The sequence below is a fragment of the Megascapheus bottae genome, chromosome 14 (genome assembly GCF_031878675.1).
Source record: "Megascapheus bottae isolate mThoBot1 chromosome 14, mThoBot2.hap1, whole genome shotgun sequence".
In the NCBI taxonomy this organism is placed as follows: Eukaryota; Metazoa; Chordata; class Mammalia; order Rodentia; family Geomyidae; genus Megascapheus; species Megascapheus bottae.
The window spans coordinates 1900074-1915592 of NC_143522.1; the positions used below are offsets into that span (position 1 = coordinate 1900074).

Sequence of the window (15519 nt, forward strand, 5' to 3'; positions counted from 1 at the left end):
CCAAGGAATCAAACCCTGGTCTTCATGCATGCTAGGCAAGCACTTTAACCACTAGGCCAAACTCCCGGCCCCTCATTTTATTTTTTATTATCAAGGTAATGTATAGAGGGATTACAGTTACATTTGCCAAATAATAGGTGCATAACTTCTCACACATTGATACCCCTTCTTATGTTTTTGTCCCTGCTTCCCTCCTCCCACCCCCTCCCAATCATCTTGTTTTCCCCCTTCCCTTTCCTATTTCAAATAAACAAGTAAACATATATACAGTATACTGGGTAACAAAGTCAGATACAGTAACAAGTTTTTAAAAACAATTGAGAATATACATTATAGCCACGCAAAATAAGAATAGATTAAAAATTTTAAAGAAGCCATTCATCAGCGGCTCACACTTATAATCCTGGCTACTCAAGAGTATGAGACCTGATGATAAGTATTTAAAGCCAGCCTGGCCAGGAAAGTCTATGAGACTCTTATTCCAATTGACTACCCAAAAGCTGAAGATGGAGCTGTGGATCAAATGTAGCACTAGTCTTGAGGACAAAAGCTTAGGGACAGTGACCAGGCCATTAGTTCAACCCCAGGACTGGCAAAATAATAATAATAATAATAATAATAATAATAATAATAATAATAATCACTAGGGCCAGGAGTGTGGCCTAGTGGTAGAGTGCTCACCTAGCATGCACAAAGCCCTCGGTTCGATTCCTTGGTATCACATACACAGAAAAGGCAGAAGTGATGCTGTGGCTCAAGTGGTAGAGTGCTAGCCTTGAAAAAACTCAAGGACAGTGCCAGCCCCAGGACTTCCAAAGAGGAAGGAAGGGAGGGAGGGAAGGAGGGAGGGAAAAGGAAACACACTAAATTAAACATTCTATTTAGGTGGAGAACCTATACATTTTTTCTTTCTAAAAACATTATTTTTCTATATGTTGATTGTACAATAAAATGACATTGTTTAAAATGTACTTTACAACCAACTGTATTAGAAAGATCAGTAACAAAACACTATTTAATAATAGGGGGTAAAAAGCAAGTAAAGAAATAACTTCACATAGTATGCTGAAAAGAACAACCACAGAGATAAATCTCCTGTTTCTCTATCCTGGAGTTCATTTCACTTAGGCGCTTCCTGTGGCCATACGCACATAGTTTTTGAGCTACTGGATTCCTCTGCTAGAGAAATTCTAGACACATACTAATTATTACAAATGAGGGAAACCATTGAACCTATGTTCCTTTGGGTCTGGCTTACTTCACTTAATATGATTTTTTCCAAGATTTTCCATTTCCTTACAAATGAGGCATTGTCATCCTTTCTGATGGCAACATAGAATTCCATTGTACATGTATATCACATCTTCTCGATCCACTCATCTACTGTCGTATCTCACTTTGGTACCTGGTATACTGTTATGTATATCTATCTATTTATTTGAATCAGACAAGGGAAGGAGAGAAATAAGATGATATGACAAAGGGTGACTCTGTAGCAGCAATATTGACAAGGCAATATGTTAGAAATGAACTTTACAACTTGGGAGGGAGTGGGAGAAGGGAAAGTGGGAGAAAAATATGGGAAAGGATAACAATGTTCAAGAAGTAATGTACTCCCTAATTCATGAATGTAACTGTAACCCCTCTATACATCACCATGACAATAAAATAAAAAAGAAATGAATAGAAACACTATTCAATCTTCTTTGTAACAGAAAATTGAAGGTCTTCAAGGATGTAGAAATTTGGAAAAACTATATTTATATTATAATAAAATCTCCAGAATAGAAAACCTAGAGAAATTAATGAAATTGGAAATTCTTTGGCTGAACCACAATGCAATTAAAAATATTGAGGTAAGATCATTTCAACAATTTGTATATAAAGCCAGTTATTCCTGTGGAGTTTAACCCACAATATCTAAAATCATCTTAGGTTAAGGGCCAAAATATTTACAAATAATGTAATTACTGTTACATTAATATGTGTGCAGCATTTTATAACATATGGATGACATTATGTACATCATCATCTACTCTCAACAGGCATGAGAGGTAAGGTGTCATTTCTTCCCTGAAGGATTTATTTTTAAGTTTATGAAAGTTGTGTAATTTGTCTAAGATTATAAACACACTGTGAGGCATGCTCTTACTGCACCCCACTCCTTTCTTATTTTTTTGTCAGTCATGGGGCTTGAACTCTGTCCCTGAGCTATTCAGCTCAAGGTTACCACCCTATTCCTTGAGCCACAGCACCAGCAACACTTCTAGTTTTCTAGTGGTTAACTGGAGATAAGAGTCTAATGCGCTGGTTTTAAATTGCTATCCTAAGATCTCAATCTCCTGAGTAGCTAAGATTACAGGCATGAGCCACCTTTCCCCACCCCACACCTATCTTTCTGTCCTCTCCTGTCTTCTCTCTTCCATTGAGTTTTCTTCTACTTGAGGCCAAGATGTTTTCATTTCACCCATTTTCCTGAGCCAGCTCTCAGAGCACCCAGGAAAATAACCAGATTGATCAGAGACAGCTTATAAATTTACATTTCAATGGTTTGTATTCCTAAATCTCATGTTGTCTAAATTTTAGGGTTTGTATTTTTTGAAGAATTTAAGTGATCTCAACCTTGCTGGAAATCTAATAAGCACCATTGGTATGTACTGTTCATTTGGAATCTGAGGTAATGCAACAATGATTTTTGTCAGCATGAAAAAAATAACATGCCTGTTTCTTTTAGATCTTCTTTGCTTGATATCTTTGCAACTCACTTCTAAACATATGATTAAGATGTGAAAATTATTGGTTATTAACCAGTGATCACTAATTATGCAGTGCTCCATTAATCTTCTTAATGTGAAGGAAATTATGGTCATTATTAATATGATAGGAAATGAAAAGAAGATGAACACAAAATTCAATTTTTCTTTTATGTTCTTTTATTGTTTCTAAATTAAAGGTCGATGTCTTGACCCCAATGACAAACTGGAAAAGCTAAACCTTTCTGGTAACCAGATAAGTTCTTTTAAGGTATGTTTTTGTGGAATAATTTGCTTTTGTTTATTAATCTGGATTATGAGCCTTCTAATTACAGAAAATAGGCTAAACAGTTCCTTTTGTGGAATAATGTCATTATTTTTTATTTCAGAGAAATTGAGAGTAATCTAAATTTGCCTTAATGATCTGAAACTTTTATATACAAATAATTCTTTACTTGGTTCTCAACATCATGTTTTCCCTTAGTTTTCTTCCAAACTTTTTGCCTGGTCACTTCACCTTCTGGGATTTAATTGTCTCTTAGCATCTAAAAAGTGAACAGTTCCTGATCCATGTTTACTCTCTTTAAAAAAAATCTCAGCATGTCTGAGATTCATTACTCCTAAATTGGTACCTCTGCTTCCCTTGACAATCCTCTCCCTCCCCTCCAACAACTCCCTGCAGCTCTAAATCTCTCCTCTCTTACTCAAGCTGGTTTCCCTTCCTATCAGGCCTCCTGTTCCCTGTCTTTTGATTTGACATTTCTGTTTTCCCAGTTAATTGTGCCAAAGTCCTTGTCATCTCTGACCCCTGTTAGACTTTCATACCTCATATTCAACCAATCAGCAAATTCTGTTGATTTCGCCTGTGAACCTGCATCCCTATCAACCTGGTTCATTGATATATAATTTATATATCATTGAAGGGAAGGGTTAGAAGACCTTTGAAACAATTTGTTCGGGTTTTTTTTCTTTTCTCTACTATCAATCTTTTCTCACAGCTGCCTGAGTGAGCTTTTAAAAATATCCCACATCAACTCATTGTTCTGTTCCAAACCCTCCTTTGGCATCTCCTTATGTTCACAGTAAAGAACAATTCTCACAATGATACATGGAACTAGTATCTAGTCCTCCCACCTCCCCTCCTAAAGCCTGCCTGATCATGCTTCTACAAGTTACCCATTTATTTATTCCATTCCAGCCACATTCATCTCTTTTTCCTCTTTTCCCTGTACATACTTAGTTCACTCTCATGTTTCCCTTTGTACTTGCTGGAATATTGTTTTTTCCTATTGTATACTCTCATGCCCTCTTTATTTTTAGATCTTAGTTCAAATGTTAGGTTATTAGAAATATCTTTCATGTTCAGTGTAGGTAAAATTGGAACCCTTTCCCTCTTCCCCTTCTAGGCTACAGGACTTTTTTTTTCACGATTTCATTGTTTTGCTACATTCCTTACTTGCCAGCAAGCCCTATTAATGAAGTAACTTTGCTTATTCGGTTCACTTCTGTGTCTTCTGTGCTTCAAGCAATGTTGGATATGTTCTAAGTCTCAGTAAACATTTTGTCGTTACTCGTGAATGAAAGAGAAGTAACCAAATTTAAAAGGTAGTATATATTGCATCGAATGTTGGCTAGAACATGTGCAATTCATAATTTTGACATTGTGAGACTGAAGGTGTCTATTTAAACAGTGCCTACAGAAAATAATGGAGAAAAACCAGTAGGAAATAACTTTTAATTGATCAGTATTAAAATAGACATTCTTTTACTCAGAGAAAATATGAGAAGACCTCAAGAAACTGGAATGAGGCAGATTGAGTAAAGGACCTTAAAAAGGAAATTGGGGAAAATTGTATGTGGTTAGTCAAATTCCATAGGAAAGCTCGCTGCATAAATGGCACTGTTGCAGGGCTGGGGGATTGTTGGAGGGTTGAATGGTTGTTGTTGGAGAGTTTGATGGTTCTTCAATACACTGGGAGATACAGAGGTAAGGAATCAAAGGAGTAGTAGCATCAGCACTGTCATTTGACTGGAGAAGAGAATATTTATGAAAATATAAGAAGTTTGTGATTAGGAGCACTGATTATATCTTAAATTTGGCCTGTATTCTGTTAATAACACAGAACTGTCAAAATGTTTGAGCAGAGGTAATATGATTGAGCCTCAAGGATAGTAATCTGGAATTTATGTTTATTGATTTGGAGAAGGTGGAAGCAGAAAACCGAGTCAGGAGATTATAGGACTAGGATAAATGAGAGATTATGAAACTGAATTAGAGTGTTGACAGAAGAAAGGGAAGGAAGGAGAAGAAACAGAAAATAATAGACATTTTGGTTGTAGTATCCAGCAACTAGTAGAATGTGAATGGCAATGGACCCAAAGATGAATCTGTGATTATAATTCTAGAAAATTCAGGAAATACACAAGTCAGAAAAATGTGGCTAGTTTGAGAAGAAAGAGAATTATTTGGTCCTAATATGTTTAATTAAGTAGTGAGGCCATCAAGTAGAGCATGAATGGTTGAAAATGAAGGATTTAAATTTAAGGCTAGAGCAATAGATGTAATAATTATTAGAGCTGGACAAGTTAATACACAACTGCAATCCCAATTCTTCAGAAAATGACTTTGAAGCCTGTCTGGGCTACATAGTGAGACCTGTCATAAAGAAAGAAAAAGACTAGAAGTCACCACTGTGATAGCTGGCTTTAATAAGTATAGCAGTTCTGGAGGGTATAGAAGATGGACAGTAGCCTAAGCAAGTGGTAATAGAATGCAGAAGTGAAAATAAAGGAAGCAATAATATTTAGCACCCAAAGGCAATTGTTAGGCGACATGGTTATGGCAAGGACTCTAGCATGTTCTAATGAAGACATGTCTTCTTGTGATGGTTCCAATGTCAGAGATAGAATACATGGTCAAGTAAAAGTTTATAAAATGCATAGTTGTATAGAGTCAGCATTTAGTTTATGATCCCTTCTTCAAGACTTAAGTTTTTCACGAAGAGAAATGTTTTAGATAATTGAATTATTTAATATGTTTTAAGTGTGTGATGCAATGTATTTATTATAATTGTGAGTGATCTTAAGTGTTCAAATATCTGCTTGAATCTTACCTTTGCTGTTGTTTCAGGACCTCACTAACTTGACCAGGCTGCCTCACTTGAAGGATTTATGTCTGAATGATCCTCAGTATAAAACCAATCCAGTGTGCCAGCTGTATAATTATTCTACCCATGTATTATATCACTTGCCTAGTCTTCAAAGACTTGACACCTTTGATGTGTCAGCAAAGCAAATCAAGGAATTGGCTGATGTAAGTAAATTTCTAATCAAGTACCTGTGACTTAAATTTGTATTAGTTAACTATCATTCTGGCTGTATCTACCAATAGTAGGCAGAATTATTCCAGTCAGTTCTTGTCTCCAATTCTACTTTTGCTCAGTGAGCAGGAAGTTTCATCTAGAAGCATACTAATGATAACATTAATTAATAGAAGCATATTAATGATAACATTTTCTTTTCTTTTTTTGCCAGTCCTGGGGCTTGAACTCAGCACCTAAGCACTGTCCTTGGGCTTTTTCCTAAGGCTAGTACTCTGCCATTTGATCCATAGCACCACTTCTGGCTCTTCTATGTATGTGATTCTGAGGAATCAAGCCTGCGTCTTTGTGCATGCTAGGCAAGCACTCTACCACTAGGCCAAACTCCCAGCCCTCTTAAAATATTCTTTATAATTTATATGTAACTAAAAGAAAGAGATCTTAGCCAGGCGCTGTTGTCTCACGTCTATAATCTTAGCTACTCAGGAGTTTGAGATCTGAGGATTGCCATCGGAAGCCAACCCAAGCATGTAAGTCCATGAGACTCTCATCTCTAATAAACTACTCATATAAAGCCAGAAGTGGTGCTGTGGCTCAAGTGGTAGTGAGCTAGCCTTGAGAAAAAGAATATCAAAGACAGCACTTAGGCCTTAAGTTCAGTTTGCAGGACTGGCACAAAAAAAAAGAAAGAAAGAAAAAGAGAGGGAAAAGAAGAAAGGGGGGAAGGAGGGAGGGATAGAGGAAGGGATGGATGGAGGATGAGGATGGAATGGATGGAAAGGAGAGAGGGAGAGGGAAGGACAGACAGAAGGAAGGAAGTGTCTTTAAAAATGGTCAGTGTTGAGGCCAGGAATTTGACCTAGTGGTAGAGTGCTTGCCTAGCCTGCACGAAGACCCAGGTTCGATTCCTTGGTACCACATACAAATAAAAAAGCTGGAAGTACTACATACAAATAAAAAGCTGGAAATGGTGCTGTGGTTCAAGTGGTAGGGCTCTAGCCTTGATAAAGTCCAAGGACAGTGCCCAGGCCCTGAGTTGAAGCCCTAGGTCTGGCAAAGAACAAAACGTGGTCAGTGTTGACTAGTTGGTCTAGTACTATTGGAATCTAACGCTTTTAATCCAAGCTACTCAGAAGACATAGAGAGGAAGAATTGTAGCTCAATACCAGCCTAGGCAAGACCTTATCTCATCTAATAATGTGGTTATGGTGGTGCAAACCTAAATCCCATCCCCTCAGGAGGTTTAATTTGGAGGATCTTGTCCAAGACCAGCCCCAGGCAAAAGTTCGAAACTTTATTGGAAAAGTACCTAAAGTAAATGGGCTGACGGGAGGACTCAAACCGGGCCTTGAGTTCAATCCTCAATAACAGCCACAAATAAATAAGCTTTAAATACAGGTAATCACCTCTTACCTGGGACATGCTATATCAATTAGAAAATATCTGTGATTGATGGCCCGGGAGTTTGACCTAGTGGTAGAAGTGCTTGCCTAGCATGCAGGAAGAATCAAGTTCGATTCCTCAGTACAACAAATATATAGAAAAAGCTGGAAGTGGTGCTGTGGCAAAGCCCAAGTATCATGCTCAAGCCCTGAGTTCAAGTCCCAGGACTAGCAAAAAAATATATATATATATATACACACACAAAAAAAAAATAAAGAAAATATCTATGGTTGATAATAGTATACCAAAGAGTATACTAACCTACTTAAAGACATTTTGAGATTCTCTGGAGTGTGAATGGATCTTTATATACTGTTTTCTGAAATCCTGAAGAGACTAGTTCCTGAGCTACTGTTGACAGTGACTTTCCCCATGAGGAGACTACTGTGGCATGCTACCAAGAAGCCAGTAATATCTTTTTTTTTTTTTTTTTACCAGTTTTGGGTTTGATCTCAAGCCCTTAGCACTGTCCTTGAGCTTTCCTCAAAGCTAGCACTCTACCACTCTACTGAGGAATCAAACCCAGGTCTTCATTCATGCTAGGCAAGCACTCTACCACTAGGCCAAACTCCTGGCTCACAGGAATCCAGTAATATCTTAATGGAACTCAATGCTTGTTAATAGTCAGTCAGTAGTCTATATGCCATGCCCCATAGTCCATTTGGTATGCAGTTAGTCATCCAGTCTAGTTTTTGGTGACTAGAATGTGTCAAGAATGTGGATACTGCACCCTTTTCTTTTTTTATTGTATGTTATTGTTGGAATAATGTATAGAGGGATCACAGTTACATTCATAATGGGTACATTACTTCTTGAACCTTGATACCTCTTCTCAGGTTTTTGTCCCCATTTCCCTCCCCCAAGTACCACATCTTTATCCATTCACCTACTGAGGGGCATCTGGGTTGGTTCCATATCTTTGCTATGGTAAATAGTGCTGAACATCTTTATGCTAGTAACTTTAGTGTGGCCTTGTTTCTGGACATTTGGGTAAATGCCAAGTAGTGGAATTGCTGGGTCATATGGGAGCTCTACATTTAGTCTTTTGAAGAATCACCATACTGCTTTCCAGAGTGGCTGAACGAGATTACACTCCCACCCATAGTGTAGTAGCAATCCCTCCTGGCCACATCCCTGCCAGCATCTGTTGTTATTAGATTTATTGATCATGATCATTCTAACTGGAGTGAGGACTCCACCCTTTTCTTGTGGCTCATCATCATGTCAGTATTGCTAAGGAATGTGTTTCTCCATTTAGCTTGTTTCTTTTGACACCTGAGGATTTATTCTCAAATTCCATTCTCTTCACTGCTGTTATGAGACAGTGTTTTCTTCTTCATCCTCAGTCTAAAAAAGTGAACAAAGCGTTAATGTTTGTGTCTATTAGAAGATGTTCAGTCATTGGAATGAATATCTTCTTTAAAATATTAAGTAACAGGAGCAAAACTTCACACAATCAACCATATTTTTGAAACATCCACTATTTTCTTTGTCATTTAGCATCAGGCAAAGACTCTACAAAAGGGAAGAGAAACATGCTAGCAAATAGATATAGGATTAATTTATCTAACAAGTATTTAATGCTTGTTCAGAAGAATAGAGAGGCAGACTGACTAAATCAATCCCTTACGTTCTAGTGGGAGAAGACAGCCACTAAGCAACTAAATTAGTCAACAGCTAGCATGTCAGGCAATGACAGATGCTAGGAGAAAAATAAAATGAGTAAATGCAAAGGGCAACATTTGAGCAGAAGACTGCAAGAAATGAGGGAGCAAGCCTTGTGCATACCTAGAAAATAGCTTTTCAGCTTTAGCAGGACAAGCATTCCTCTCTCATCTGAACAACACAGGGTAGTGTGCTTAAGGAAGAGAGATGAAGGCAGCATTAGTTAAAGTAGCATCTTTTAAATACTTCTCCTTTTACTTTGAGGAGATAGCAACCACTAAAAAGTTTTCAGCATGGGGTGAACAAAATTACTCAGGTTTAAAAGGGATCATTTTGGATACTCAATTAAGAATTTCAGGTTAGAAATTATCACAGCAATTTAGCTGAGACGGATATATTGATATACAATGTTAATATAGAAAACAGTATAAAGTAGTCAGATTCTGGATTCTGGTTATGGTTAAAAGGTGGAACCAGAATGGATTTGCTGATCAGAGGAAAGAAGTAGAGAATAATTCTAAGTTATTCATCTGAGCAATGAAAAGAATGAGCAGTTACTTGATGAGAAGGGGAAGGATATGGTAGAAGTAAGTTTAAAAGGACGACTTATCATTTAATTTTAGGAATGCAAAGTTTGAACAGTCTTTGAACAGCCAAGGAGATATAACCAATATGGGGTTGAATATATATCGGCTGTTTAAGAGGGTTTCTCAGGTTGATGATATAAACAGAAGTACAAGCAGGAAGATGGCTCTTAGAGACGGGAGCTCATGAATCACAGGAAATGGTGTAGGTGGGTTGCATATCTTTGGGTGCTAAAGGTTGTGGGGATGAGGGGGAAGAAACTGGAGGAGGCTGTGAGGAAAGCTAAGAGATGTTCTGCTGATATTTTCATGTTTGATTCGACCTCACATATGTCGAAAGAATTATAGTTTGAAGAATAGTGTAAGTTTTTTTTATACTTTCTGCATCTTTTTTTGCCACTCCTGGGGCTTGAACTCAGTGCCTGAATAGTGTTCTTGGGCTTTCTTAAGGCTAGAGCTCTACCACTTGAGCTACAGCACCATTTCCAGCTTTTTCTATATATGTGGTACAAGGAATCAAACCAGGGTCTTTGTGCGTACTACACAATCACTACCAGTAGGCCAAACTCCCAGCCCTAGTTTCTGCATCTTATTAATGATATTCTAACTCTTGAGCTATATTCCCATCTCTTTGTTTTCATTATTTTTTTCAAATAGAATATCTTTTTTTCTTGCCTAGGCTGGCCTGGAAAGCTATTCTTCTATTTATATTTTCTGCACAGCAGAATGACCAGCATGCATTAGTGAGCATAGCCTTTTATTAATATTTGTATTGTAATTAGTAGAGGGTTGCATTATATTTGCCAGATAGAAGGTGCTTTACTAACAATCACTGCTACCCCTTCTCATGTTTTTGTCCCCATTTCCCTCCCCTCATTTGTTTTCCTCCCTTCCCTATCCTATTTCAAATGAATAAACATAGATATATATATAATATATCAGATAACATGGTAAGATACTGTCACAATATGCGATAACCAAGGGACAACAAAAGAGATGAGATATAACATAGTACATTAAGAACAATCACACCTTATATGGCTCTTGTTTCTATATTTTGGAGGTCCTTTCATTTAGCCTCATCCTATATGGCCATATGTATCTAGGTTTTGCCCTATTGTAAACCTCTGCTAGCAGAGTCCGAGGTTTATACTAATGATGACAAATGAGGGAAACCATTGAGCCTATGATTTTAACATTTTGCCCAGGATAGCATTGAATCGCACTACCTTTTGAGTAGCTGTGATTACAGATGTGAACCACTATGCCCAGCTAAATGCTTAGTTTCCTTTTTACCACTCAGAAGTTGTGGCTGTTCTCTGTGATAAGCTTCAACAGTATGCTATTCATTCTGCATACTTTTACCCATGACTTTGAAATAGCTTGTATAAACTATAAGTGGCAAATAAAGTCAAAACCTAAAGTCAAGACCACTAAAGAGTCAACATAGAAGGCTGAATTATAAGGACTCATATAAAAAGATTTGGATTTAAGATGAATTTATTATTTGGGCAAATGTCATCAAGCTTTAGTTTTCTGAACTATTTAAATGATGGTGATGACATTAGTATGTTTTGGTTAGCACAGATTATTGTAGGATCTAAGGAATTGATATATATGAAAGCCCTTGTGAATTGTTAAGTGCTATTAAAAAATAACTATGACTGGGCTAGGAGTTTGACCTAGGGTAGAACACTTGCCTAGCATGCACAAAGGCCCAGGTTTGATTCCTCAGTACCACATACTAAAAAAGCTGGAAGTGGTGCTGTAGCTCAAGTGGTAGCACTAACCTTGAGGAAAGCCCAAGGACAGTCACTGCTCAAGCCCTGAGTTTAAATCCCAGAACTGGAAAAAAAAAATCACTGTGACCACCATGGAGCATACTTCTGTAGAGCTATGAATTAGTTTTTGGGGTCATCAAAGAAACCAAGGAATCAAAATTGGTCTTAGTACAAACATGAAATTGAGGATTTAGGTTATACATTGTAAGCTAAATCATTCAAGTAAAAAAAAAGTCTGCAACTATAGAAAACACATGTCCTAAACTGTACACATCTTTTCATTTATTTGAAATATAGATTTCTTGATGAAGAGAAATGCCTTTATCATTTCTATAAATAGTTAAGAGTGGGTTACATTTTTTTTTGCCAGTCCTGGGGCTTGAACTCAAGGCTTGAGCACTGTCCCTGAACTTCTTTTGCTCAAGGCTAGCAACTCTACCACTTGAGCCACAGCACCACTTCTGGCCTTTTCTGTTTATGTGGTACTAACCAATTGATCCCAGGGTTTCATACTTGCTAGGCAAGCACTCTACCACTACACCACATTCCTAGCCTCTTGGGTTACAATTTTATAGCATACTTTATTAGATTACATTTTACTCACATCACTCCCTAAAAAAAAAAAGAAAGAAAGAAAAAGAAGGAAAAACCAAGAGTGGCACTGTGGCTTAAAGTGGTAGAGTGTTAACCTTGAACTTAAGAAAGAGTTCAGGCCCCACAACCGACCAAAAAAAAAAAAAAAAAAAAGAACAGAGTGAGTTTATCTGAAAGTTTAAAAGAAAGGCATGAAAGTAGAAAGACTCTATAAAAGAGGTACCCACAGAGGAGATCCCTTATATAGATTTTTTTATACATTATTTAGCTGTTGTATTTCATAATGGTATATTCAATTGACAATTATAGTTGATTATATAGATCATTGATTACAGGGTGATCCATGCTTATTAAGAAATTAGAAGCAACTGGATAAGATTGACAGTTTTATAATATACCTAAACTAATTCTTCTAGAACTTCCTTTCACAAATTTGGAAATAAAAATTAAATTGTATTCTTAGCTGGATTAAAAAAATAAAGGGGCTGGGATGTAGCTCAGTGACAAAGCACTTGCCTAGAAATATCCTGGGTTCGATCTCCAGTACCATAAAAGACAAAAAATAATAATTTTTCTTTTAATTCTCCTTCATTTATTTCTTCCTGACTTAACAAAACATAATCAATGTAGTCATACATAGATTTTCTGTATCATCAGTTGAATGATACTATTTTATAAATTAAATTTCTGTTTGCAATACTTCTTTATGTCATCACTCTGAAACAATATGAATAGTACCACATTAAATATTATGCATAGATTGACTCTTTGGAGTTTTATATTTTGTGTATTAGATTGAAATATACAGCTACAAACTATGTCACTCCAGCTGATCTAGTAAGACTTGCAAATCTTATGTCATACTCATACATTAATATTAATAATTATTTGTAATTTGTTTTTACATAATCTTTTGTGGTTTTACTTCTTTCTTTTAGACTACAGCAATGAAAAAAATAATGTATTACAATATGAGAATAAAAACAGTTCAGAGGCAACTTAATGAGGACCTTGAAAAACTGAATGATAGAAAGTGCAAATTGCAAAAGTTGCCAGAAGAAAGAATAAAATTATTCATCTTTGCAAAAAAAACTGTAAGATTTAATAATGTAAATTTTCAATAGCTATCTCTTAAGATAACTAACAAATAATAGCAAATCTTTTACATCTGTATTTATAAATATATTTACATTACACATATTATAATAGGTTTTATATATAGATAATTTCAAGTCAAATTTGCCTCCAAAATGTTATGATTTTAGGTAATTAACTTACCTGCTTCCTGTGCAATTGAAAACAGATATGCAAGCTCAGCACAGTGGCTCACACCTGTAATTCTGGCTACTCAGGAGGCTGAGATCTGAGAATCAAGGTTCAAAGCCAGCCGGGGTGCAAAAGGACCTGAGACTCTTATCTCCAATTAACCTTTAGAAAACCGGAAGTGGGGCTTGGCTGAAGGGTAGGACAGTAGCCTAGAGCTGAAGAGCTCAGGGACAACACCCAGGCCCAGGGGTAGGGCCCTGAGCCCAGGGGTAGGGATAGCACCCATCACACACACACACACACACACACACACACACACACACACACACACACACACACACACACACACAAACAGATATGCAAGTATGAACCTGCAATTGAAATTATACACAGTTATTGAATAGAGAAAAGATGCACGATTCTGTAGCTGTGAAATGTTTTAAAGCTGTTTGATAGTGTGATTCCAAAGAACTGCAGCACCCAACAGACATTTCTGTTGCATTTTTATTAGACACCAGCAGATGGTGCTGAAAATTCACTTTCTGTGTTAAGTGCACAAAATACCACTTTACCAGTAATATTAAGGTATAAACAAAGTGAGAACTTCAAATCAAGTTGTACTTTAATTGTATATTTTGTGCTTTTATTTAAAATATTATTATTTAGATTTTTTATTTTCTATTTCCTTCTTTTAAAAGTAGAGTTTGGCCAGGTGCCAATGGCTCACACCTGTAATCCTAGCTACTCAGGAAGCTGAAATCTGAGAATTGCAGCTCCAGTCAGCCTGGGCAGGAAAGTCCATGAAACTCTTATCTCCAACTAAACACTAAAAAGCCAGAAATAGAGCTATGGCTCAAGTGGTAGATCACTAATGGCTGGCGTTAAGCAAAAGTACTACTAGGTCTGGTATGGGGGGTGGGGAGGAGATAGGGAGGCAGGGAGGAAATAGATTGAAAAATTAAGAATTATTTACTATTCTGTTTAAAATAGAACCATATCAATATATACATAAAATTTTCTGTAATTTGTGTGTGTGTGTGTGTGTGTGTGTGTGTGTGTGTGTGTGTGTGTGTGTGTTGGGGGGAGGGGGAGGTAATGGGGCTTGAACTCTGGACCTGGGCACTGTCCCTGAGCTCTTCTGCTCAAGGCTATCTCCCTACCCCTGGTTCTAGGCATTGTCTATGAACTCTTCAGCTCAAGGATACCACCCTATCCTTGAGCCAAGCCCCACCTCCCCTTTTCTAGGGGTTAATTGGAGATAAGAGTCTCAGGTTCTTTTGTGCCCGGGCTGGCTTTGAACCTTGATCCTCAGAGCTCAGCCTCCTGAGTAGCTAGGATTACAGGCAAGAGCCACCACACCCAGCTTGCTGTAAGTTTTTAAGTAAAAAGAAATAATGAATTATTCAGGTAATGGCATAGAGAAACTGAGTTGGATCCTCAGTTTGTATCTTGCCAAAAATAATGCCAACTGGGGAAGAAGGAATAGAATATAAAACAAAAACATGAAAGCTTTTGCTTATTTTATTACAATTGACTTCTTCCTCAGAAGACCATAGTTGAAAAACCATTGAAAAATTAGAAAAGAAGTGAGTTAAAAATGACAAAATTATTCAGGGTTTTGGTCTCTTTTTCTCCCCCTGAAATACTAGGAACCTTATGCTTGCTAGGCAAATATGTTGCCAATTTAGCTACACCCCCAGCATTAAAAATTTTTTACATCGAAGCTGTCAATTTAATTTTATTTTGGTTGAATAAAAGCAAACTGAATAATATTTCATTTACAGTAATTCTTTGCTCCTTTTATTTTCAAATGACAGACGTTTCAAGTACTCTTTGTGGTATATTTATTATTATTATTGTTATTGTTATTATTATTATTATTACTGGTATTGGTCCTGAGGCTTGAACAGGATGAGGAAAAGAATAAACAATGGGGAAAACAGAAATGAAAAATAATCTAAAATATTCTTGAGAAATTTTCCTTGGTTTTCTTCTTACAAATGTCATTTATAAATTCAATTGTGCTTGCATAACTACAAAATAAAGTAAAATGTCGTTCTTTGATCAAGTCCAAGTTAGCTGAAGGAACTTGCATCAAAGTTGAAGTCACAAA

The 15519-nt window shown here is 36.8% G+C and overlaps 1 protein-coding gene across 6 annotated transcripts in view; it reads left to right on the forward strand.

The window, feature by feature from the left end:
* Lrrc9 (leucine rich repeat containing 9) overlaps positions 1–15519 on the forward strand; it is a 75506-nt gene that overhangs the window by 8919 nt on the left and 51068 nt on the right. For 5 of the 6 annotated variants that reach the window (XM_090344213.1, XM_090344217.1, XM_090344216.1 and 2 more), the window contains 5 exons: positions 1716–1856; positions 2587–2650; positions 2954–3024; positions 5884–6066; positions 13079–13234. In XM_090344213.1, the coding sequence (XP_090200339.1) occupies positions 1716–1856; positions 2587–2650; positions 2954–3024; positions 5884–6066; positions 13079–13234 (615 nt within the window). Of the gene's footprint in view, positions 1–1715; positions 1857–2586; positions 2651–2953; positions 3025–5883; positions 6067–10444; positions 10509–13078; positions 13235–15519 lie in introns of those variants that run through there. The other variant, XM_090344218.1, reaches the window with a different exon arrangement.